General features: G+C 36.0%; 1 protein-coding gene across 7 annotated transcripts in view; it reads right to left on the reverse strand.

The window, feature by feature from the left end:
* LOC104599109 (uncharacterized) overlaps positions 1–25397 on the reverse strand; it is a 46654-nt gene extending 21257 nt beyond the window's left edge. For 2 of the 7 annotated variants that reach the window (XM_088899481.1, XM_088899485.1), the window contains exons 1-9: positions 25134–25397; positions 19293–19372; positions 11836–11953; positions 11530–11708; positions 9487–9569; positions 8949–9133; positions 3798–3859; positions 3488–3614; positions 3273–3392 (exon numbers count right to left, since the gene is read on the reverse strand). In XM_088899481.1, coding sequence (XP_088755607.1) covers positions 3273–3392; positions 3488–3614; positions 3798–3859; positions 8949–9133; positions 9487–9569; positions 11530–11708; positions 11836–11953; positions 19293–19372; positions 25134–25320 — 1141 coding nt within the window. In that variant the 5' untranslated portion in view covers positions 25321–25397. Of the gene's footprint in view, positions 1–3272; positions 3393–3487; positions 3615–3797; positions 3860–8948; positions 9134–9486; positions 9570–11529; positions 11709–11835; positions 11954–19292; positions 19373–19907; positions 21528–25133 lie in introns of those variants that run through there. The other 5 variants (XM_088899482.1, XM_088899486.1, XM_088899484.1 and 2 more) reach the window with 5 other exon arrangements.
* Positions 25398–27752: the final 2355 nt, after the last annotated feature.

Below are 27752 nucleotides of genomic sequence, written 5' to 3' on the forward strand. Positions count from 1 at the left end.
GAGGGAGAGCGATAGGCTTTGGCATAAAGTGGTAGCAAGTGTTCATTGGTTGTCAAACAATGGATGGGATGTTGGTTGCCTTCATAGAGCTACCTTGGAAAGCCATCCACAACTGTCTTCCTGTTCTCATCAGTCACATCAGGAATGACTTGGTCTTGGGTAAGAAGATTAGGTTTTGGGAAGATATTTGGGTTGGGGAGACCCCTTTGACGGAGATCTTCCCTTCCATTCTCAAAGGCGGACTGGTGGCTTAATTCATTTTCTCCTCTTCCTCTCCTTCTGAGCTAAACTAGAACTTGGGCCTCATTAGGAATCTTAGAGGATCTAAAATTCCCCTTGTTTCTGCTTTGCTCTTTGCTCTCTTTGTTGAATCCAATGGTCCTTGGGGATGGAAGCGTGGATAGAAGGGTCTGGACCCTTAATTCAGCTAGGACTTTCACTTGTAAATCCTTTTTTTAACTCCCTTGTAGCTTCCTCACCTTTCTTTTCCCCTACTTTCCCTGTCAAGGAAACATGGTGTTCTCTCATCCCTCCTAGAGTTGGTGCTTTCTGTTGGGAAGTGTTTCATGGTGAGACGACTGCAATTCATCTTCTAATCTTCTGTCCTTTAGTTGGCTTTTATCTGGGAGTGGTTTGCTTCACTTTTTTTGTTGCAAGTGGCTCTCTCCTGTTAACTTGGGAGGGTTGTCTAATCCTTCTATTTGTAGGTGTTCTACTAAAGGAGGTACTTTGATGTGGAAATGCACAAGGGAAGCAATTATTTGGACTTTCTAGGAGGAAAGAAACTCTAGAATTTTTGGGGAGGAATAAGGAAGCACTGATTGGGGTCATAACCCTAAGAGTGGCACATTGGGTTAAGACCATGAATTTGTTCTCAGATTTTAAGATTAATGATTTCTTCAGAGCTTGGGGGGCTATAGCTGCCTCATCTTCTAGAAGACAGATTGCAACAGCGGTCTGGTCTCCCCCACCTTGTGGCTGGTTGAAACTGAATTTCAATGGGAGTAGTGTAGGCAATCCAGGCCCCACTGGAATTGGAGGAGTTATAAGGGATGAGGAAGGTAATATATGTGACTTCTTCTCAAGTCCATCTGGGCAAAGTGATGTGGCATCAACAGAATTCTTAGCAGCTGTTTTTGGGCTTGAGAAAGCCAAGGAAATGGGTTTTGAAAGGCTAACTATTGAAAGTGATTCCAAAACAGTTGTGAACTGGTTAAAGAAAGGAGGAGTATCATGGAACCTAAGGAGTGATCTTAGGAGGTTCAAAATGTTGATTCAAGTTAATTGGGTTAGAAGATCAGCCAACAGTTTGGTGGATAGTTTGGCTAAACAAGGGTTTGTAGCTTCTCTTGATGAAGCAGGCCTATACCAAATCCCATTAGATGATAGGGCTTCCCTCGAGCACTGTAGTAACAAAATGAAGGGTGCGATATTGATTAGAACCAAAATGCAGAAGCCCATAAGTAAACCCACAATTTGCATCTTTTGGGCCAAATGCAGACTGGTAAGGACCTGTAAAGAGATAACCAGCACTTCCGATTCATCCACCTGGCCCAGTTCTCCTGGTCTATCTGCTTAACCGCTTTCATCATCTTCTTCCAGATTGACTTTTAAAATGAATACTTGCTACCACGTGCACCTCTGCCCCAGGAAAACTTTACATCACAGTTATAGCAGAGCCCCTTTCCTAGTGGACCTCTCCAACCACGACAATTTCTTCAGAGGAATGTGGCCTAAGCTAGCTAGTACCATCGGAAGCTTACTACTTTCATAGAACTCAGGACAGCTGGGTAGAATCTTTAGGACCGTTCCTACCACTCAATTCACTCTCCTTAGGCCATTTATTAGTCTTTCCTTGTGGATTCTGGACTCTGGAGAGACCAACAGTGGTGGGAACAGTCATAGACTGCATAGCCTTCACTTCCAGCCTGATTTCTTCCCAAAGACCTCCCACAGAGTAGCCAACAAGAGCATTCTCATGCCTGCTATGTACTCACGTTGCAACCTCTCAAATTTACCTGGTAATCTCAGACCAATCCTGCCTACTGAAGCTTGGCTAGCACCTTCTCCAAGTCTTCAAAAGAGGATGGTCTGGATAACACAGAGCCTCCTGTAAAATCATTCCAGTTCAATCAAGGATGTGAGAACTTATACCACTGGAACTAGTGGATAGCTTTGCCTTCCATATAAACTAAAGCCACTGCAACTCTCTAATGACTTGGAACCTCGTAGGGTTCGAAATATCTCTCTGCACAGTAGATCCAAGAGAGAGGATCTTCACCATTGAAGATCAGAAAGTCCATCTTGACTGTTCACGAGAAATTTCCTCCAAACCTCCTACCACTGCCTTAGCTGAAACTCTTTGATTCATCCTCCGCCTACTGTTGCTGTCATCCTTTCACACTATGATCCAGTCAACTTGTTCCTATCTGGTATTAGGCATGGTAGATCGAAGCTCTACAGATACCAGAATTGATCACCAACTCACCTCGAGTTCTTATTCAAGGGAGACTCTGCCTCCTGAAATATTGAGGAGATAGAGAAAGAGGAAGTTTGGAGGGAAAACTCTCGATGCCTTCTCATTATTTGGACTACTTATACATTGCTGATTACATCATTTGTAGGTATTGGGCCTGCTTACGGGATCCCCTAGCATACACATATTTGATGGGCCTAATTGGGCCTTTTGTAGTATTACAGTTATTGTCAACCCCATTAATGCACAACAGTACAAGATATAAAAGATAGAAGATACAAAAGAATGTTCTTAGGTAATAACAATTTGATAGGCTATGTGCAAGCATGTGTGCCATATTAACAATCCATAGTATGGAACTTTAATTTGATTCTCTAACAGTATGTTCTTGTTCCATGCTATTATGTATCTACACTTTATTAATTAGGATATTCTGTATAGGTAGACAAACAAAGAAATAATGTAAAATATCAATGGAAATTTTCTAGCTCCTAATACTTGTATAAATTTTGGATTCCCAACAATGGAAACAAACAGTAAGTGGGTACTCAACCTGATTATAGAAACATCACTGAGTTCCAAAACATGAGACAGACAAGCAGATAGAGAAAGATCCTAAACTTGTCTAATTTTCATATAACCTCAGGCTGGTAATCCCACTATAGGCTGCCACTTGTCAACCTCTTCACAAACGGCCCTTGTATGATGTATGGTGTTAACATAAAAAGATATAACAAAGATAACTTTATTCTTTCATATCAGCCACATGATGATCACAGGATCTGTCTAAGCATACCTGACCAGTATGGTCCCCACAACCCTGGAATGGAAACTTTATTCCGAGATATAGCCATGTGGCAAGTGAATGTTCCACAAACTAAAACCATACGATGGCATATAGCTTCCTTGCCATTTTCTGAAAAAAACAGAATGCTTCGTCAAAAAAGAAATCAAAAACACATAGTACTTTTCATGTTAGACAACTAAAATAATTCCAAAAGCATGTAAAACCTTTTTCCTCATATTGTGATACTGGCACACTTTCCATTATCCCCATCCCTCCAGCATGAGCATCAATCAATGAGGTCCCAACTGGAGTTCCCACTGACAGGCCCAGCTCCTGAAAATTCCAATGCTCCTGTGAGGAAAACAATCAAGAAAGCGCAAAATTGCTTTGACAATCTCAAGCAAAATCGCCCTGTGAAGCCCACAAAAAGGTGATGGTCATTTTTCAACAAAAATAGATGTGTTTGCTCTGTTAATGGACCTCAAGGGAGCGCCACTTGAAATCAATGTGAATTCTTCACTAAAAGTTTCTTGCCTTCGCAGCAGCTGGAGTAAGACCAGAACCCAAAGGATGGCCAGGAAATGCAACACTTCGCCCTGTTCACATTGGTTATAGAAAAGTTACCAATGGAATCCAAGCAGATGAAATATTGCCAATCTTAAAGAGCACCATTTGGAGTACTAAATGGTTATCATATGGGAATAGAATTAGCATAAACATGAACTTTCTTATATGTCTAGCAGAAATGTGAAAATAAAAATAAAAATAAAAATAAAAATAAAAGGTTTTCCTAACTGGAGGTGCAGAGAAAATATTAATATGCATGTAATATTTACATGCATGCATATACATATAAACATAAATGCATGGGAAAGGAAAGGGAGGACCATATTCAAATATTCAGGTTTTCCTTATTTTGTTTCCCTTTATAAACTGAAATTATTATTAGTAAGGATCAAAACCATATAAACTATATAGATAAGAGATAAAAAAAAGCATCCCAATTTCGAGTTGCACAATGCAGGTAAAACTTAGAAACTTTACAACATGAACAAAAAAACCCAGAATTATGATAATAAACCAAAATCAAAATAATGCATGTCCTGGCCCTTCCAGTATAAGAGACACCTCTAGAGATGATAGACGGTCAATTCTAGCTTTATAGTCAGGCTCCATAAGTCACTGAAATTCAATGAGAGCAGAAATAAGAATTGTACTACAATAATGAGGTTAGCGAGGTCTCTTGGTTTTGATTGTAGAAGGAGATTCAGTAGTGGTGCTGGGTTGTCTAATGAATGACAGCCTTGTCAAATGGCAGTTTTGATCTATCATGAGGGTGATAAGAGGCATGACAAAGGATATTATCATGAGGGTGAACAGTAAAATATGAATCTTACTCAAACAACAAGAAACACAACATGTATCAAAGGATTTCATAAAAGGAATTTTAGTTTTAATAAAACCATATTCGAACAAGTATTTAAGTTTTTCAGAATTTGGGTGACCCAAACGTTTATTCCACAAATCCCAAACATATTTTCTTTGACTCAAAACAGGACTCAATGTCGAAGAGCTCAAAAAAGCAGAGGATGATGCTGATGGAGATTTCTCAAACTCCAATGCAAACAAGCGGCCCATCCTACGCCCCTTCCCTTTCACCTTCCCAATGCACTAGTCCTAAATCAAACAACCATCAGAGGAAAAGGTTAGAATATGACCTTCATCAACTAATTGACCAACTAAAATAAGGTTGGCAGTAAGTTTAGGAACAAGGAAGGTTTTAGCAAGGGACAAGAAATTTGAGGGGGAAAGTTTGATACACAAGTCATCACTCCCAATGATGTCAAGTTTCTCACCATTAGCAGTGACAATATGTCTATGGTTGGTCTCAGACAGTTTGTTTGAAGGTTCAGGATAGGCCCCAGTCGTATGATTTGTAGCACCACAATCAATTATCCAAACGTGAGAGGGAGAAGAGCAATAACCGGAGAACTCACTAGATAGGCCGATAGCAGAAAAGGCAGATGAGATGGCAGAGGATACCAGTTGTTGTATATCTTCCTTATTCATGGAAGCAGAAGAGTCTCCCTTGGCAATAGGGGTATCGGACACTCGTCCCTCAGATGCCTGATAAGCTCATGGCCGATTCTTCTTCAGGGGTCCCTTGGGTGGATGAATTGGGCAATTTGGAATGATATGTCCATATTGTTTGCAATATGTACAGACATTTTTCTTTTTGCAATGAAAGGATATATATCCATATCCTTTACATTCATAGCATTAAGTTTTAGAATGGTCTTTTCCACCAGATTTCTTATTCCCTCGTACAAGAAAAACAATATCAATCTTTGAATTAGGATGTTTCCCTTCTATGTTTGTAGTAGTTAAGAGTCTAGTTTCTTCTCTCAACAACTCTCACATCATAGAGTCTAAGTCTAGAAGAGTTCCTCACTCAAAATATTTGACTTGATTATTTCATACTTAAGTCTCAACCTCATGAGAAACTGGTTAATGTTCCTATTTTCAAAATGTTTTTGCAAATACTTGTCACATTCAATGGGATCAGAAGGTTCAGTATGAACAAGTCTGTATTCAGCCCAGAGATCAATAAAGCCTGAATAGTATTCTTGTATCTTTTTGTCCCCCTGGCAATAAGCAAAGATTTCATATTCAAACTAATATTGACATGACATATTGGACTGATGATAAACCTCTTCTCAAATAGGCATACATCTCATAGGTAGTCCTCAGTCTTCTCATAAGGACACTAATGTGAGGCACAATGGAGCTCAAAATCTAGGAGATAACTTTCCGTTGTCTAGCTTCCATTGTGTATAAGCTTTACTATCAGCCTCAGCCTCATCAGGTTTACATACAGTCCCATTCAAGTAACCTTCAAGTCCATTTCCCTCAACATAGAAATCAAAATGGAACTTCCACATATTGTAGTTAGTTCCATCAAATTTTACAGGGAGAAAATCAACCTTTTCAGCCATCATAAATGAGCAAAAAAAAACAACCCAAAATAGCAGCACTGATGTTGGAAAAGCACTCAAATCAGCAATGAACAAGGCAGAAAATTACTTCAGCCAAACACAGTATTCTTCAGAAAAGTAAAATGAGGGTTGAAGCATGAAATATAGACAAATCCAAGGCAACTTCAGTAGGAAACTTTAGAGAAGAATAAAAAATCCTCCAATAAACACCACAGAATTAGGGCAGCACAAACTAGGGTTCCAAGGACTGATAACCAAGAGAAGAAAATCCCTGGGGCAAATAAAAAACTAGGGTTCCAAGGACTGATAATAGTCGATTATGACAATAGTGTGATGCACCAACCTGAAATGAGAAGTTTTCCAGATCAGCTTGAAGAGAGGACCCGATGTCTGTTGAAGTTCCTCAGTCAGAAGCGAAAGAAACCAGGTTCGAAACTGCTGTTGTTGAGGGAAGAAGAAGCTAGACTGTTGAGATTCCTTAATCTGTGACTGTTCAAAACTGAACCACAAGGAGAAAAGCTGCTGCTGCCCTGGAGATATCAGTACACGGGGGGAGGAAGAAAACAAATTTGCTACCACCCAGGAGAGAAGACCAGAACTCCTCTAATACTTGTCAGTTTCTGCTGATTTTTTGAGAGAAAGAAGAACGTTTTGGGCAACACAGCAGGTCAGAAATCCTTCCAGACAGAAGCTTTCAAGAGGAACAAGGGTTAGGATTAAAGAGAACAGCCCTAACACCAGACAAAACACCCTGAGAACAAAAAACCCTAATATGCCCAACGAATGAGCAAGGAAAGGGTAGAGATTATAGAGCAGCCTGCTCTAATACCATCTCAACAGACCCAGAGCAGAATACAGAATTTTGGGGATGAAGAAATGGATGATTCGACCTTACCCCAAGGGTCCTTTATATAGAAAGTGAAATTAAAGAAATTACAGAGAGGCCCTTGTAGGGCAACACAATTTAAAGAATTTACAGAGAGGCCCTTGCAGGGCTGAAGTGAAAATAATAATAAATAAGAGAAACAATACAATAAGGACTACAATAAAATGGTACATCAGGGAGTTTCTTCACATAACATATAAAAAAATGAACTACAAGAAATCTTACCCACAAAATGACAGAATTAGGAACCCAAATTCATTGATCCCCAAGTTTAGAACCACCCACCCCATCCAACAAGTTTAGAAGACCAGAAACAAGACCTAGCTCAGACTCTCTCAGATTTCTCCTAAAACCTTCCAATCAAAACCAAGCGATAAAGAAGAAGGTAGGAATAACTCAGAGACTGGTTTATTTTTAAGATTAGAGATGGCATAAAGAGAAGGAAACACCTCTTTCAATGGGGACTCCCCAAGACAAAGATCTTTCCAGAATTTAATCTTGTTGCCAAAAGAAAGATCATACCTAATGTGAATTAAGAAACAGGGAAAAAGTACTATGAATTGCTTTACAAGGAGAAATAAGGGTAGCTTTGCGTAGAACACTAACATCCCAACCATTTTCTAAGAGCCCATGAATGCTCACCACAACTTCATGCCAAAACTTTTCAAAGTCTCCCGAAAACCTCCACAACCATTTCCCAAGAAGAGTTAAATTATTCTTAGCAATGTTACCTATCTCCAATGTCCCATCAACCTTCTACTCACAAACTCCCACCTAACCAAATGATCCCCCTTTCCTTTCCCAGGTTCCCATAGGAAATCCTTCATCAACTTCTCAATTCTTCTAGCAATTGCTTGAGGCATTCTAAAAACAAAGGTAATAAACAGGAAGATCAGCCAAGGTGAATCTTATCAAAAAAAAAAAAAAAAAAAACAGATTAGCCAAGGTGAACTTAATCAATAATATCCTTTCTCCCAGCAAGATATAATTCCTTTTCCACATCGCCAATCTTTTCTCTATTTTCTTCACCACTGGATTCCAAAAACTACCAGTTTTAGGGTTGGTTCCTAAAGTGAGACCTAAGTACTTCATCAGCCACTCACTACAGACACACCCTAAAGCTACCACCCAGGACCTTAGTTCCTTCAAAGTTTCTCAAATAGTCTCGCCACCAAAGTTAAATCCTCAATCCATTGATTATTCTCCCCATCACAAAAAATAATAGTATCATCTACAAATTGCAAGTGGGTCACTAGAAGGGTATCTTTTCCCACTCTCCATTTTTTGAACAATTGAAGACTCTCTACTCTCAGGAGGAGCCTACTCAACACATCTGCAACAAGAGTGAATAGGAAGGGGGAAAGTGAATCACCTTGTCTTAGATCCCTAATGGCCCCGAAGAAGTCCTTTATAGAAACATTTAATATCACTAAATAATGACAAGATTGTAGACACCCCCCCAATCCATTTTCCCATTGAAAATTGCATATGCAAACAATTCTTTCTAACAAACAGGTTTGTTGTGTAATGCATTTCCTTCCTTGAGAATAATTTCCCATTTTCCCTACAACTATGCACCATAATGCACTGAAGACAACAAAATTGTTTGTTACTACAATTCTGACTAGAAAACCACTAATCCATAAACAAGAAACAAGAAGTTTAATCCTTTCTAATGTTAATTTCCACTTTTAGTTCCTGTTTTTCCTTTTTAGTTTTTATATTTGGGGATTGATGTCATTCTAGAATCTAGATTCTATAGAAAAAGAATAAATAAATATATAAAACGACATAAGAGTATACCAATCTTAGCATGATGCCCTTCTACAAGGTCACCCAAGCCAATTTCCTCCCAAAAGTCATCATCCCATCCACAAGCTTCCATATCTCGGGAATTTTTCTCATTGAGTTGTTCCATGTGTGCATGGCCAAGATAAGTCCATTTGCAGATTGTAGTACACAGGCTCCTAGTATCATCTCCTGTTGCTCTAGGATAATATACATCAGGATAAATTCATTAGACCAAGAACAACAGCAGATACCAAAATTAAATACTTTATAATCCACCAAACTATGTACAATAAAATAAATATGGAACTTAAAGGATTATATATCATTAGGCAGATAGTGCAAGGTTCCAACTGGTTGGTTGGTTAGGTCGCCAGCTGGTTGTAGCAAAGACTTGGGACCAAATCCTGCCTGCACCAATTTTAGGGGGTTATGGCTTTGGGGGATGGGCTACTCCTCCCCACGGTTGTGTAGTCCCATGAAGCCAACAAAAAAAATCTTCTTTTAAAAAATAAAACAGAAAAAAAAACATCAGGTAGCTAGCATGGATTACCTATATGATAACCAATCACTCAAATCCATCCACCTAAATGCCATTGACCAAGACTCTTGCAAATTTTCTTTCACCCATAACAGCTGCAAAATTAGTTTGCTATCAACTTATTTAAAAACATGTATGTATTTCAAAATTCAAAATAAATAGAATTTTTTATGAGTAATCAAAAAATATTTTATTAAATGTAGAAGTACAGAATTGTACAAAAGGGACCCAAATCTAAATAGAAACTCATAACCATCCTCTATATCTACACTCATAATAGTGTACCAATTAAAAACAAAATCTCTACACTTTAATACATAAACAATCAAACACTGATCCATCAAGACATTATTGAATCTGCATTATAGCCAAACTAAAGGCTAGGAATATAGTATTTTAGTTTCAAGCAAAAACATGGGAAATTGTGGACTCCAGCAACAGGAAATACTAGAACATAAAGTTACTAAGCAATTTTTGGGGAAAATTACGATGTTGGAAATTAAACATAAATTTGTTGGCAATTTATTCCCTCTTGGTCATATGACTCCATACTCTTCTCAAAGGTAATGACATCTCCAATTTCTTGGTCCAACTCTCATCCTGAACTAGACTTCTCACATGACAAACTAAAGACTCTAGTTTGAGGCCATCTGACTCATCCTAAATTAGAGTTCTCTTTGAAATTTCTTACTATTACTTACCATAGTTTTAAAACTCAAAAGTTCAACTCAGAAATAGCCAAGTAAATGGCATTGAATGTATTTTAAATCAACTGGGCTCACAAGTCAACTCAGTAAAATTCGTCTAGTTTGACTCTGATTCAACTCAACCTGATAGTATTTTGTTGAACCCTACTTTTGACCTTAAGGGCCAATTCGTTTTTTGGATTTTGAGAGGGGGCAAAGTTGGTCAATAGAATTTTGGTTTCCACTGACCAAGATACCCATGTTCTATTTTCGGATTTATGTAGGGTCCATGGAAAATTTATTTTCCCTGGGTATCACTTACCTCCCAGGTGGGCAAGTAACTTTCCCACCTGGGGAGAAAGTTGCCAACACTTGGATGGAACATAATTTCCCCTTTTAATAATGGCATTTTATGGCTAAAATGGTCATTGTCTTATTTACCTAGAAAATAAAAGAGCATGGTAAATGCACTTACACAGGTAAGTATTTCTAGTAATTAACTTCCCAAAAAGCAAACAGGGCCTAAAAAATGATATAATTCTACCATATTTTTTTCTTTACCACTAACCTTGCCCACGCTCATTCCAATCAAATTTTATGGTACTACCTTGAGTCAATATCCTCACCGTATCAACTCCTTGTCAATAAAATGAGAAAGTAATTTGTAGAACTTTCATTTCTCTGATATTGCCCGTCACTTGTGAGGTAATTGTCTCCCAGAAATTTTTCAGAGATTGCCAGAGGAAACACCCTCATGTATGACAACCAGAATCTAATATTAAGGCTTATCAAGTGAGATTGATCTAGTTGTGGATAGAAATAGGGAATTTCATGGACAAGGTCTAATGCTTTCAGGCCCTAAAATGTCTAATAATATGATACTATAGCCACTAAAACCACAAATCTGCAGTTGAAGAGTGGAATCCAGTGGATCATGCACTCAAAAGATAGGAAACATTGCTTTATTACTTGGCATATGCTATTCAGGAGGGTTGACAAATCCTTATTTGAATATGGTGCCTTAAACACCTTGGATCTGTTATGTCATTGGGACCTAGTATTTAAAATCCATACTGGCATCTAGGCACCACACCATGTGTTCAAGGTTTTACTATTACCAAGATCTAGGCTAAATGCTACAAAGAGGAACAGGAATGAACATTATGACAACAGAGTATGGTTATCTATGAGAAATTAATAAATCATCTGCAGAAGAACCTTTGGAGGTTGCATCTCAGGGGCACAACAAAAAGAACAGTCCAGTGTTCAAAGTTTTACTGTTACCAATAGGCAGAGAGGAACAGGAATGAACATTATGACAATAGAATATGGTCAACATGAGAAATTAGCAAATCAGTTGCTGAAGTACCTTTGGAGGTTGCATTTCAGGGGAGACTGATCCCCCAAAATATTGCAGCACTGGTGAATTAGAGGAATTTATCCGTTCAGCTTGCTTGACAGCTCTATGGTCCATCCACACAATAATATTTCTCCTTGTATCACCACTCCAAGAAACTGTAACAGGAGAGCCATCAGCATCCACTGCAACTGCAAATAGAAAACAAGGTCAATAGTTTAGCAACACAGTCTAAAAAATACATTAAATAATATCTTTTAAAAAATAAAAACTAGAGACTTGAGAATGTGCATGAAGAATCAGTAGAAGGTCACAAACCAAGTGAACAAGTAGCCGCAAATCCCAGACCACTTACTTCTTCACCTGCAACATTTGCAAGAGAACATGCTGCTTTTACAGATGCACAGATTGAATGCCAGATATCAGTTGAAGATTGCTGTTTCAACAATAAGTTTTTTTTTAATCAGTAAAACTTTGATTTTATTAAAATAATACGTGAAAAAACAATACAATTTTGATTTGAAGACCATGATATCAGTCCCAAAATCAACAATATGTTACAAAGATACCCAGAACAATTGCTCCCTTTCTACCCCTTGTTTAGCAAGAGAGTCAGCTCTGTTTCAAAAGTTATCAGTGGTGCTAAATATTTCACAGGGTTTTTTGGTAACAGCAAAATTCTTACATATTTAAAGCTGTCAGTATGAGGGGTAAATAACAAGAAAGACATAAACAAGTCATAAAGATTAAATGAACCTCCCAGTGTACTATATGTCGGTTTTTAGGATGCCTCAAACTGTGGTAAAAAGAGTTGAAAAGATAATGAGAAATTTCCTTTGGGAGCCTGGTGAAGGGAAGAAAGATCATTTTGTTAGATGGTATAAGGTGATGCAACTAAAGGCTGAAGGGGCTCTGGGCATTGGAAATGTTAAGTTGAAGAACTTGGCTTTGTTGAGTAAATGGCTTTGGAGATTCCCTAAAGAAAAGGAGAGGCTGTGGACTAAAGTAATTTAAAGTATCCATGGGCTGTCAAACAATGGTTGGGATGCGGGCTGCTTACATAGAGCTACTTTGGCTGCTCCTTGGAAAGCTATCCATGGCAATCTTCCTGTATTTCTCAATCACATAAGGTATGATTTGGCTTTGGGTCAGAGAATTGGATTTTGAGAGGATATTTGGGTAGGGGAATCCCCCCTTTCGGAGGTTTTTCCTTCTCTCTTTGAGCTTTCTAGTTTCAAAGGTAAACCTATTTGTGAATTTATTAGTTCTTCCCCATCCCTTTCAGACCTGAGTTGGAACCTTGGCTTCACTAGAAACGTGAGAGAATCTGAAATTTCCAATGTCTCTTCTTTTCTTCTTCTACTGAGTTCAGTATTTTTGGGGGAGGGTGGTTTAGATTCTAGAGTGTGAACCCTTAATCAGTCGGGTTCTTTTTCCTATAAGTCCTTTTTGAATTCTCTTATCTCCACCACCCCTCACCTTTCCCTATTAAGGAGATATGGTCTCAGCCCATCCCTCCAAAATTTGGTGCTTTTTGTTCGGAAGTGTTTCATGATTCCATTAACACCTATGATCTACTTCAAACGAAAAGACCAAATTGGTGCTTGTCCCCAAGTTGGTTCTCTTTATGTAAGTTGTATGGTGAAACTGACTTTCATCTTTTGATCTCCTGTCCTTTTGCTAATTCTATTTGGGAGTGGTTTTCATCTCTTTTTGGATGCAGTTGGCTTTCCCCCTGATTGTCTGGTAGGTGTATTTAGTTATCAATTTTTCAGCTGCCCTAAAAGAAGAGGCAGGATTATGTGGAGATGCACTAGAGTAGCAGTGATCTGTACAATTTAGAAGGAAAGGAACCTAAGAATCTTTGAAGACAAGGAAAGAAGGAAGCTGTGATTGAGGTGATTACCCTAAAAGTAGCACATAGGGTGAGCACCTTAAAGCTTTTTGCTGACTTTAAGGTAGAAAACTTCTTCAGATCATGGGGAATAATTGCAGGTTCTTCATCTAGAAGACAGATAGTACATGAGGCCTGGTCTCCTCCATGTGTTGGGTGAAAGAAATTAAACTTTAACGGTAGCTGTATGGGCAATCCTGAACCATTGGGTATTAGTGGGGTAAGTAGGGAAGAAAATAGAAACATTCTAGCTTTGTACTCGGGGCCTATTTAGCATGGAGATGCGGTGAGATCAGAATTATTGGCAGCAGTCTATGGAGTAGAGAAAGATAAAGAAATGGGAATTAATAAGCTGATTATTGAAGGTGATTCAAACGTAGTTGTGGGCTAGCTGTAAAAGGGGGAAGGAATCATATGGAAGTTAAGGAATGAATTTAGGCGATTCAAGAAAATTTCTAAAGACATGATGATCTAAATAAGGTGGATTAGGAGATCTGAAAACAGTGAATAGCTTCTATTTGGGCTTTGTTTTTGCCCACAACTCCTTGTTGTATCTCTGTTTTTTTAATCTAATGAATCAATTTTTGTATTGCTGAATAAAAAAAGTCATAAAGATTAAATGTGGTTTAGTTTGGTAGTTTACACCCATAGGGAAGAGCATCAAAGCTCCACTCCCAATAGAGCCCCAATAAGATGTTAAATAGACAACCCAACTAACCCAAAAGAGAGACAATCCAAAAATGAAGAGAAATTCAATCCAAATTACAAACAGAACACATAACCTACATATTCATATATATATATATCACAAAACAGAAAAGAACATAACCTGACAAAACATGAAGAAAGATATCTTTTTATGGCTATTGGACAAAGATAACCTGGACAAACTGACCAATTCACCCAATTGTGCCCACACTCAATACAAATGACCTACATTCCAATACCCTTCCATCAAGAAAAAAATCTTTTAAGATAGTGCATGGTGTCTTGGGGAGGACTTTAATGTGATCAGGTTCAACAAATGAAACAAATAATTCTAACCAACAAATCTCTACAAATATGAGGAGATTTAATGAATTTTGTGATACCTGTAAGCTAAAAGAGATCCCAATACAGCCCCAATCACTTTCTGTATCTCTATTTGACTAGACCTAACATATCCTATGCTACTGGAGTGGTTAGCCAATATATGCATGAACCCAAGACATCTCATATGCAAGTAGTTAATAGAATTTTAGCCTATCTGAAAGGATGCCCTAGCAAGGGTATGTTGTGTTCCGATCACAGCCATCTAAAGATTGAGGCTTACACAGATGTTGATTGGGTAGGGTCCATTGACGATAGAAGATCTACATCTAGTTATTGTGCCTTAGTTGGAGGCAATGTGGTTTCATGGAGAAGTAAGAAACAATCTATTGTTGCTCGTTCTAGTGCTGAGGCAGAGTATAGGGCAATGGTTCATTGAGTGTCTGAACTACTCTGGTTGAAGACCTTATTGACTGAGATGGGCTTCCAAGCAAATGTCCCAATGAGACTATATTGTGACAACCAAACAACCATAAATATTGCCCACAATCCTGTCCAACATGATCATAAAAAGCATATTGAGGTGGATAGACACTTTATTAGAGAAAAAATTGCTAGCAGAGAGATTTGCCTTCCTTTTGTAAGGTCAGAAGACCAACTAGCTGATTGCCTCACTAAAGGTGTTCACCATCCAAAGTTTGCTAAGAACCTTACCAAACTAGGTATGATTGACATATATGCTCAGCTTGAGGGGAAGTGTTGAGAATGCTTAGTTAGGGGTATTTTAGCCTTTTCCTTCTCTTGTACTCTCTCTATATTTGGACGCCCAAGTAGGGTCTTCCTAGTAATTTTCTCTTTTCAAAATATAAAGAACTTTTGAGGGTGTTAACAGTAACTAACACACACCTCTCGGCACATCTCTCTTTCTCTCTTCTAAACCTTAGATTTATAACTCTTGTTTACCAACTAAAATATTTGGCATGCTTTTAAAAGATAATACTCAAGAAAGGAGGCTCTAGATACCCATAGTAGAAAAGTATGCTCAACGTTTAGCAGCATGGAAGAGAAATTACACCTTGCAAATTTCTTCAAGAAAAGTATGCTCAACATTGACAAAACCCACTCTAGAAAACCTACCAATCTACTACCTTTTAGTCTTCAACATGCCAAGAAGGAAGGTGTGGAATGTAGAGAAAACTATGATAGATTTTTTGTGGGAACCAAGTGACGGTAGGAAGGATCTTTGATAAGTTGGGGAACTATGTGTAAAGGCAAAGAAGGGGGCTTAAGCATAGGGAAAATAGGGAAGAAGAATTTAACCTTGTTAGGTAAGTGGCTTTAGAGATGGCATTAAGAGAGGGGAAGACTTTGGCATGAAGTGGTGGAAAATACACATGGAATGTTGGTCTTTCTCAATAGGCTACTTTGTCTTCATAGTGGCATTCTCCCTAAGTTTCTAAGCTTTATAAGGTACAATGCATGTACTTGAGATAAGGTTTTATTCTGGGAAGACCTTTGGATTGGTAATTCTACTCTTAAAGACCTTTTTCCCTCGTAGTCCCTCTCTGTGCTTAAAAATCAACATGTACAAAGATTTGACTCCCTTTCCACTTCGAATGGTATTAATTGGGATCTAAGGTTCAAAAGAAACCTAATGGATCATGAGTTTGATTATCTTTCTCTGCTTTTTAAAATTCTTAAGCCTATTTCTTTGGATCCTTTCTTACCTGACTCTAGGGTTTGGACTCTTCACCCTAAAGGTGTCTTCTCTTATGCTTCCTTCATTTCCTCCTTGTGCTCATCTTCCTCTCCCTCTTCTTTCCTTCAAAAGAATTTGGTCCAAACCTATCCCACCCTAGGTCAATGCTCTCTGTTAGGGAATCTTTCATGAAAAGTTGAAGAACATGGATATTCTACAAAAAAGACAACTTCTCTTTGCCTTTCCCCTAATTGGTGTACCCTTTGTAAAGCTAATGGTGAGAGTTGTTGCCACTTATTTGCTTCCTATCCCATGGTTGGAAGCCTTTGGAAAAGGTTGTTAGTACTCTTTGGGCATAGTTGAACATCACCTTTGCAAATCAATGGCCCATACAATACTTCTACCTTCAGCTAATTTAAGCGAAGGGGAGAATCCCATGGAGATGTGATTTGGACCATTTGAGAAGAAAAGAATGCTAGAATATTCAATGATAAAGAAAGAATGGTGGAGGTTATTTAGGATTGTCTCATTAAAAGAGATATACATTGGGCCAAACTCTTAAATCTCTTTTCCTAGTTTACCTTCGGTGGTATTTGGAGGAATTGGGGAGTTGTGGCAAACTATTCAAAAGCTAAGGCAAAGCTTGCTCCAAGGCCTACAGAAGGGTTCATAAAACTAAACTTTGATGGCAGCAGCCTTGGAAACCCAAGGCCATCAAGAATAGGGGGTGTCTTTGTTAGACAGTGTATGCCCTCAGCTCCAATCAAACTGATGTATTATGACTTTTGTTATTGAATAAAATCATATCATTATTATTTTTTGTGTGTTTTTGGTATTTTTTTGTGTATTACCCTTTAAACTGGACATTTATGAGACTTGTATTAGTAAAAATGTTTCTGTGTACAAGGTTTAAAATATCGATACAAGTTGATACACCAGTAGGGGCATATTGGCCTATAACGAAGCTCAGTCTCCCCTTTTTTTTCTTTGAAACTAGTTTAGCGGGGTCGGTTTAAGACTGGTCTAATCAAGTCAAACCCCGATACAACCCCTATAAGGGTGTATCGTTAAGCCACTGATACAAATACGATACGCCCGATACAATACAACTTTGTTTGTGTATCGTATCGAAATTTTGAACCTTGCCTGTGTATTGCACTAAGTGATGGACTGGGCTGCTTTTGATGTACCAACCAATGAGATCCACTAAGGGTCAAATACCTAGGTACGTTGGAACAGTTTGGAGTATCACTTGAGTGGGTGCTTATTGTGATAGGATCACCCCCTTTATCAGACAAAGAGAATATCCTAGTTTACACTCTCTTTGATGAAAACCTAAAACTGTCGATAGTGGATTTCAATGTGTTTTGAAATCAATTTGCAAAATGTATTTATATTTATAAATGGTTATTTTATGAAAAATGTTTACAAAAGATTTTAATCATGGGATCCATTTGAGCAGAGGGTATGGCATTGCATTTAGTAGTCAGGGAAGAGGTCCTTCCCTGTGAGTAGTGTACAGATATTTTGGGCTGAGAATTTAAGAGCAAAAGATCATTTAGGCTGAAACCATTTGTTACATTAATTCATTGTCTTTGGGCTTCATTGGGTGGCTGAAACCAAAGACCACTTATACTTAAGTGTTGGACCCATTCTAAGCCCAATACAATTGCCTTAGGGATTTACTAGGTTTACCTAGTGAATTCGGTCCATGTGGTTCTCTACATGGGCCAAACCCATATAGATTGATATGAGAGCTTAGTGGGTCCCACACCATACAATATTCAGGTATAATGGACTTGCAAGGAATGTGAACAACAACTACTTAAGTAATGGGCCTAATCCATTCTATGAGCTAATAAGACTAGTCACATGACTAGTTTAAATCGTCATGTGCATGGGTGGGTTGCTTGGGTCGAATTGTTAATGAGCTTGGTCTTTTTTTATTACTAATGTAATTAGGAGTATTCCCAAATTAGAGAACTTCTAATTAAGTTAGAGCGAAGATTTCAAAACTCCTAATGACATTATGTCTTGTCAACTCTATAAAATATAGAGTAAGAGAAATCTAGAAAGAGATTCTTATCCATTCTCATAGCATCCAAACCCTAGTTCGACCAGGCCATTGAAGGAAACTTTTCTCTCTTATTTTCTCTGTTGTTCCAGCAAAAACCCAAATTTCTCAAGTGGTTAATAGATGCACACAAAGTACAAACTTGGAGTGCAAAATCAATTCACAAAAGATTGCAAGATCAACTTCTCTATTGGTGTTGCGCCATCTTCAACTTGGAGCCCGATTTGAGCTTGAATTTGGGTGTGAACAACCACTTTGGGAGCTGCAACTTGTGGTCTCCATATCAGGTATAAACCTATTCAAATTTGGAAATCAAATTGGGCAACCTAAAGCTAGATCGATCCTAGGAGAAATTGGTTTCTCTAATGAGAATTTCAATTCTCTATTTCTTGGACTGTTAAAAGAATTGAATTTCATCCTAGAAACCCTAGCAAGGTTCAACCTTTTTGGGCAATTTACAGTCCTCACAACAGTCTTCAAGGATGTGGAAGGGCATATAATTGCTTTATATTCAAGCCCGGTTGGACAAGGGGTGTAGTTTGCAAGACAGATGAATGTGGACAGATTGGTAACTGAAGAAGACTCTAAGTTGGGTATTGGGTGGTTGACAAATCCTGACACAACATTTGGACTTATAGGGAAGCTGTGAAAGGATTTAAATGGTTTACCACTAATGTGACTGTACGGATCCTTTAGCAAAGGAGATCAGCTAATGGGATAGCAGATCACTTAGACAAGAAAGGGGATGCATAGGGAATAGATGTTTTGGGCTCAATTGTAATTCGATTTGTATCTGAGGCTGCATCTCACACCTACTTTTTGGAAAGCTTCTATGTACATCTTCTGGTTTTATTAATAAATCATATTCTTATCAAAAAAAAAGAAGAAACAGAAAAAACCATCCACTGGAGTCCTATTTATATGGAATAAAATCTTAAAATGCAAGAAGTTTTCTACTAATTTCTCAATTATCTCTTAATGCGACAAAACCTTCATACAACATATTACTTGGTCCAGTGGATCAACAAAACAATTCCACTGAAGAATTATTAGGATAAAAAATTTAAATTGCTTGTCACCTCAATGCAGTCACCATCCTTCCAGATTTGTATGGGACTACTAGCTGAACCTAGAAGCTTTCCATTCCCATCAAAGAGACCTGAGTCAATTGTTGATACTCCATAGGTAAGAAAAAAAGGTAACATCCATAATAGCTAAAGCATAAATATTTAAATATAACCAGTTGAAAGCTCTTTTAGACAACAACTGGTTCAATGTAATTTTTGAACTTACAACTAGTAATCAAAGACCAGCAGCATGAAATCATATAATGTGGATCTTACAAATTTTATAAATTAATCCTTCTAACTAGAGATTAATTTTCACTATGTTACTTGCAGTTATGAAGAAATTTCACAAAACATTCATTGATCGGTTACATAGTAAATAAGAATAACATTATCATCTTATCAGCTACTATTTTTTCCAGTACCCAGCTCTAACATAGCATCAACATCAATGGTTGAAACTACAGGAGTTTAATGAACACTACAGAAGTTTAAAGAAAGATTCTCAGGGTATACAAATTAACATCATCTTGGCAGAAGCAACAGCTAGATGGGAAGCTACTCTTCTTAATCAAGATCCAGAAAAAGGGGGCATGAAGTGCAAGAAGATTAGAATCTATTTGTGACCTGGACCTGATGCAGGATCTTGAGAGGTTATCCTTTGATGATTTCTAGAGTATTGGAATCCTCCACTTAGTTTGACCATTTTACCATAAAAGGGGACCCTAAAAGCTAAGCTGTAGGAGCCACATGTAAAAGATGATCAACAGGGGCAACGTTTGATTGACCCTTAACCCATTGCATTCCTAACGAAACAGGGACATCCAATCCACACAGCTTCAGCTTTTGTTACGAGCCATTGGTGGCAGAGGACACGTGGCAAAAGATCTGGCAAGTAACCACAGTGGAAGATTCATTGGGGTGATGCGCATCAAGGGAGCAAGCAATGGCCTTTCAGCTACAATGCTTACTCACATCTGCAAGCATCTGAGGTCGTTACGAAGCCATTGGCAGATGCAATCATTTATATTCTGTTATTTGCTTTCTATTGTAATGGTCTGAGGCAACCCTCTCTATATATTTGCATGGCTTGAATAATGAAATCAGCGATCACTTTATTCCCTTAGTTATTTGTTTGAAGCCTTCTATTGGTTTCAGCCCTCTTTGAGCGGTGCTCTGCACCATTGCTTGAGGGAGTTACCTATTTCTCCTCTCACCGAAAAGGAATACGTAACATTTGGTATCAAAGCAGACTATCCCATGGATTCAAGAAGAGCAAATCTCGAAGCTCATCCTAGTCGAATCAAGAAGAACCATGAACTGATCCTAGCTCAAATGGCAGAGATCGAATACAACCTCAAACAGATTTTGCCTCTGGTTGATGAAGCAATGTGGAAGGGTGTTGAGACTCCAAACCCACCACCGGATCTTGTTGCCCCTATTGATAAATAAACGGTGGCATTTCTGACGATTAGTGCAAAGACCTTCACCCCTCAAGCCAATACCCACCAGCTCCTCAACCCTACTACTCTCAACCAAGGTTTAAAATATTGATACAAGCCGGGGGTGTATCGGGGTCGGTATAAGGCTGATCTACCCTCTGAACCAGACCCAGGTCACACCCTGATACAACCCCTGTATGAGCGTATCGTTAAACCAATGATACAATTCGAAATTTTGAACCTTACTCCCAACAGTGTTAACAGCCATCACGACAAACATTGTTCCCCCTCGAAGAAGGAAAGAAGCCCAACTATTACTATACAACCCTTGCCAACTCAGCCCCTTCACCTCTCTGCTCCGGTTACTCCTCTCTCAAGCGCCCTCTCCAACAGTATAACCAGTGTGGTACCGCCATTTTCACTAAGCCAACAAACCTATTCTGTCACAAAGTCATGGTGTGGACCAAACATCTTCCAGCCATAGCAAAACCACCGATCTCAAAGTTATTGGTGATCTCACCATTTGGAGCAGCAAAAAGATCTACCAGTTTCGTAAAATCTCAACAGAATACTGGAGAGGAGTATACGTTGCCCGGTTCCATCCGGCGATGCCCCGTGTCGCCAAGGGTGCTCAAGCACTTGACACGCTTACAGGAGTTGCGTTTCAACGACTGCAACTGATCTATGCTATCCAGCACCCACTTCACGTACGAACGATCTATGAGAGTAAGCTTCTTGGGCATGACCTGAATAAACATTTGGTTTATTTTTGGGTTTTTTGCGAGGTAGGCACCAATGTGAAGACACTAACATGTTCACTACGATAAATTCCAATCGATTCAATCTGGTCGGGTTACCTTAACTTAAAACCGAAACTGACCTAATATTAAGCAAAATTGATTTGGTCGGTTTGAGTCGGGTTGGATCAGTTTTGGTCTTTTTTTTATATGGAAAGGGGGAAAATTGGTTAATGGCATTTTGCTATTTTGATTTTCATTGACTAATAAGGGAAAATATATTTTATATCATTTACCAAATAAAGTGATAAATTTTCCATATAAGGGAAAAGTTATCCAACACTTGAATGGACAAAAATGCCCCTTTTAATAATGGATTTCTATGAATAAAATGGTCACTGTCTTATTTACCTGAAAAAAATAAAAGGACATGGATAAATGCACTTAAGTGATCTAGGTAATTACATTTATCCAAATAAATAACTTAAAAGCAATGGGGGTTTAAAGAAAACCACGTTGAAACCAACTTTGCTACTCAAGGCTCCAATGCATTTTGGAATTCTAATCCTGACAATTGCTTCTCACAGGATGAGGTTCGAGAATCTGAGTAGAATCAAACTGATTAAACCGATGCATAAAAGCATGCATTGAATACATTCTAACACTAGTGGTCGGATGATATTTGTACCAATTGATCATGAAGAGAACTGAATGCATGAGATGGAGATTAGCGTTAATGATCCATGGTTTAATCACGTCAATACAGGTCTATATGAGCTTATCTTTGGTGAGCCTCTTTGTCCAAGAGCAAGTCCTAATGCATGCCATGCATATGATACTATCGGGCTTGTTGTTGAAAGGATTATCAAACAACTCTTTATCAAAATGGTAGTTGGGCCGAAAGTGGATGAATTGTAGTTGTTTGATGAATTGCCAACTATAAGTTTATTAAAGAGGAATTTGGGTCTTTGTGGGTTTGGTCATTTGGCTCAATGGTTATATATATATTTCAGACTACAACCCCCACCATTCAAACAGGCTTTTTCAAATTTAGCGCAATGCTTTTTTTTGAGAAGTTGTTGTTAATGCCCACAGCCCATTACCACCATTTAGATAAGTGGCCTTCTTTTCTAGAAAGCTACATGTGGCAATTTCTAAGAAATTCTTGCTAAAGGCACAAACTACTATCAGGCTACAACTCCCCACCATTCAAACACATGGTCTTCTCATTTTTTTGAAAAGCTAGACATGTGGGCTATGGCATTTTCTGAGAAGTTATTAAAGCCACAACCCACTACTACCATTTTCAATCAATTCCTAAAAAAATGCAAAAAATGCAAAAGTGGTTATCTACATTCTATCAATCTTAGGTAATCACTAACCCTTTACGTATCATAACAAAAGAAAATTATCCATATACTAATAATTATTGAGAAGCTATGTTTTGAACAAATAAAGTTTGTTTAACACACCTTATTAAGTATAGGGTGTAACTTTTGTTTAAAATTTACTACTTATTTGCAATATCTAATTTAAGTTTGTTATTTAATATTTAATTGGTAATTGACAATCTATTTTGGAATAGTATTAGTTTTTCAACAACAAATAATATTAATGTTATGATTAACATTAATATATAACTATTGTTAGTCTTCATTAGACCGGGTTATCATTATTACATAACGGTTACCTTTATAGAACCATAATTGTATTAAACATTATGATATTAATAATAAATTGCATTAATATTATAATTATTAATTAATAATGGTTATCTATCAGTACAGGGTAATGTTTAATATTAATCATTATTAATAATAGATACTGTTAGTAATGATAATGTTAATATTTATTAGTAATATATTAATAAATATAATATTATAGTTAATCATTAATGGTTAATATAATTGGAATGTAATAACCTACTCGAATAGGCCAATATATAAAGATATAGAATTCTTAGCTTTGAAAGGAGTTGGTAGAGATTGACTAGAGGTATCCAATCGACTGAAATCGGCTCGGATCTTTTCTTCTTAAGAAAAGGATGTCGGGCGAATGAGGAGATAGGGCTTTCGCTTTTGTATTATATTAATATTAATTTTATCATAATATTAGTATAAGTATTATTAATATTATAATGATAATATCATTACTATCATTAATGATAACATTACTAACAATATAATATTAGTATTATATTAATACTATCAATATACTATCATTAAATAACAAACTTAAATTAGATATTCCAAATAAATAGTAAATTTTAAACAAAATTTACTATAATATAATATAATATTATTATATTATTGTAAAATAATAATACTATTATAATATTATAATAGTAATAAAACTAATAATGAGAGTATCATTAATACAAATTAATAATGGTACCATTACATTAATAGTATTAATAATGATAGTATTGATGATAATATTAGTAGTAGTATTAGTACTAGCATCATTATTAGTACTATCGTTAATGATAATATTACTATTAATAGTATTAGTATTAGTAATACTATTACAATTAATGATAGTACTAATAATAGTAATAGTATTAATTAATGATAATATTAGTAATAGTATCATTAATACTAATACTATCATTAATACTATTAATAGTACTAGTATTTCATTAATATTTTTAATGATAATAGTACTATTAATGATACTATTATTAATAGTATAATACTATTAATGAACCATTAGTGATATTAATGATAATGTTAAATCATTAATGTCATTAATGATATTAATGTTAATAATAATAATATTAATATTGGTATTAATGATAATAATATTCACATTATCAACCTATATATTAATGATCAATAATGATTATATCATTACTATATATTATTAATATAATTTATTAGATTATAATCATTACTAATGATATAATTTTATTATTGACTGATTATTAATGTTAACATTATAATAACTATTAATAATAATATTATTATTAACATTAATATTAATGATTATAATTATTATATCATTAGTATCACTAATTACTATCATTAATTAATATTATTATTAATATTAATAATATACTAATAATATAATAACACTAATAACTATCGTTAATGATAATGATAATATGTTAACTAATGCTATCATTATGTTATTAATGTTAACATTAGTATCATTAATATTACAACATTCACATTAACATTAATTGATATTAATGGTTAGTATATATTATTACTAATGATTAACATTAGTTATTAATATTAATAACTAATCATTAGATGTTAACTATTAACAGTCATTAAATTCAATCATTATGGAATAGTATTAGTTTTCAAATAAACATTAATTAATAATAGTTTGTTAATGTTAATAATCATTTTTAAGAAACGTTATTATGAACACAAAAAGTTATTAATAATCAGTTAATGTTTATTTCTGTATGTATGTATTTATTAATGATAATCAGTAATTATCATTATGTATAGGGTGATTTAATAAATATTTTTAAAATTTTAATAATTATTTAAAATAAAGGAATCATGACATCCGCATTTATATAACAATAAAAAAAAGAAATTACCGAATCATCAAGATGATCACAGCAAATAGATTTGCAATTAAAAACCAAAAGCAAATAATATCCATCTATTTAACATGATCAAACTGGAAGAGAAAATGAGGGAACGAAGGAATTGAACCTGCACGAGCGCTACTCGTACCAACGTCAACACCAAGAAAGATAGAACGAGAACTGTAATTGGTGGCATCCGTCTCCAATCTAGCAGAGGTAGAGGAGGAGGAGGTGCGAAAGGAAGAGGTAGAGAAGCGATTGTCCAGGAGAGGGATAGTATCGAACGATGCCTTTCGCCTGTCTGAGCCTAGCATTCTTTCCGTTCTTTCTTGTTTGTTTTTTCAATTTTGATTTTCTGATCACAAATTTTAGAGGAGATTTGGATAGTTCTGATCGCTTTCTCCAGTTAAGTTCGTTATTAGTGCTCTAAGGTCACAGGCACACAAAGACTACGCCACTAGTCACGGAAGGAGAAAGTCTTAGCAGAGATGATCTCGGAGGAAGTACGGTGCCTTCCTTCCTATTTTGACACATGGCAAAACCATTTGTTCTTGTCACCATATGACCAAAACTGTTTTCGTTGACACAAATTTTGTGGAACTATTAACACAATCCTAGCCTAGTCGTATCACATGACACCCCATCTTTTAGAAAGAATAACTACTTTTCATATGCTTTTTCTTTGTTAGTCAAAAAAATTTATGTTTCTTTGAAAAATCTTTTAAATTAAGTATCAAATTTATACGTAAAAAATAAATAAAATAATGTTTTAAACTTACAAAATAGAAAAGGGCTGCCAAACAAAATTTATTAAAAATTTAGAAAACATAAATTTAAAAATATCAAAATATTGGCCCCATACTAAGTACAAGGGGTCACCCTCTAATCAGACACCAAAAGCCCAAATATCATTAGAAATAATTTAATAGATAGATTCCCGAACCACGTAAGGGTAAATGTTTTAATTGATGATATGGAATACCGGTGGTTATCCACGTCATCTTTTTCAGTTACTTTTACACAACCCCAAAATACCCTTAAGGGTCTATTCTTGTTTTTTTTTTTTGGATTTTGAGAGGAGAGAAAGTTGGTTAATGGATTTTGGTTCCCATTTTTTAGATTTGTGTGGGGTCCAAGGAAAATTTATTTTTCCTCCCATCTCCTATGTGGATAAGTAATTTTCCCATGGGGGAAAGTTATCAAAATTGCCCCTTTTAATAGTGGCTTTTTATGTCTAAAATGGTCATTGTCTTATTTACTTGCGAAATAAAAGAACATAGGTAAATAACTTCCCGGAAAGCGAACCAGCCTAAGTGTAAAAAGACTTAAATAACATCTCTTAAATAAAACTATTTTGGTTTTGTCCTTTCTTCTTCTTCTTCTTCATTATGAAAATCCTTGATTTCTCTATTTTGTCCATATTTTTCTTAATTTCTTCTCATTTTTTTATCTAATCGGTCTAAGTGCTTAACCATTTCTCTCTTCTAGTGGCACCAAGCTCGTAAGTTCTCTCCATGTTTTGCTTATACATAGTTATTAATCAAGAATTAGAAGGGATTTGGAGGGCTTTGACTAAAGCATTTGAGAATCTAATATCATGCTTCACTTTCAAATTTTCTACCACTATGATATTGTGTATTAGATATGGATTTATTTTTTTTTATTTCTTTACATTCTTGTTCAACTTAAGTATAGTTTTTCTAAATTCATTACTTTCATTCTTATGAAAAAGAAACAAGAACATATTACTTCCATTGCTGAAAATTCAAGACCATGAGCAATCCTAAACTATTGACACCTAATTTCTGCAAGTATTTCAAAATTTTTGTTGTTTTATATATGTTTTAGATTTGTGAATGTCTTTATATTGTGAAATATAAAATGGTTAATTTGCTACAGATGTTACTCACTGACATTTGAAAATCTTTAATATTTCTGATCATGCTTATAATATTTCAAGACAAACCTTCATAATAAAATTATGTTATGAACAACCATTGAAAACTCACTACATATAATTGTTTTTCTTTCAACATAAGCTTAATCCTTAAATAGGGCATCAACTATGTTTCTATACATTAAGGGGTCTTTGTCAGAGCATGACATAAATGAAGGTACCTAGAACTAGTATCACATTAGCCTATTCCTTGGTAAGATAGGTGAACTCATAAGTTACATCTATACATTAATTAGTGTTATAAACTCAGAAATTCTAACTTACTAAGTAACATGCTAAGTTGAGTAGATAATTGGATTGATAGTTAACTTGTAAGTTAATAGAGAAACTATAAAACAATCAAAAAGAAAATATATAATAAATGGAAATACAAGTTTTAGAAAATACAAGGAAAAAATATACACAAAAAGCAATATAATTATATTTTACAATATTAAAGAAAAAAGCATTTCATATTCTTGGATAATGTGTTAATAAAAGATCACATGCTAAACTCATATGCATTGACTAAATGTGAGTTGAAGATTTTAATGTATCTTGGAAGAGGGGTGAGGGGAGGGCCAAGGTTCAAGTGGTGATAAAAAATTTTGTTGGCTCAAAGTTTAATACTCTTGATGGAATGCAATGGAAAAGAAAATTTATAGTCATCCTAAAATAATTGGTAAAATGCTTTGTTTGAATTATGTTTTCAATTATTACCTTTAAGCACTTATTGGAACAAAATGAATCTTAAATTAATGGAATGCATTGCCCTCCTCATCTAAAAAATATAATAGGGGGTAATATATC

The sequence above is a fragment of the Nelumbo nucifera genome, chromosome 2 (assembly GCF_055504915.1).
Source record: "Nelumbo nucifera cultivar China Antique chromosome 2, China Antique-T2T, whole genome shotgun sequence".
Taxonomy (NCBI): Eukaryota; Viridiplantae; Streptophyta; class Magnoliopsida; order Proteales; family Nelumbonaceae; genus Nelumbo; species Nelumbo nucifera.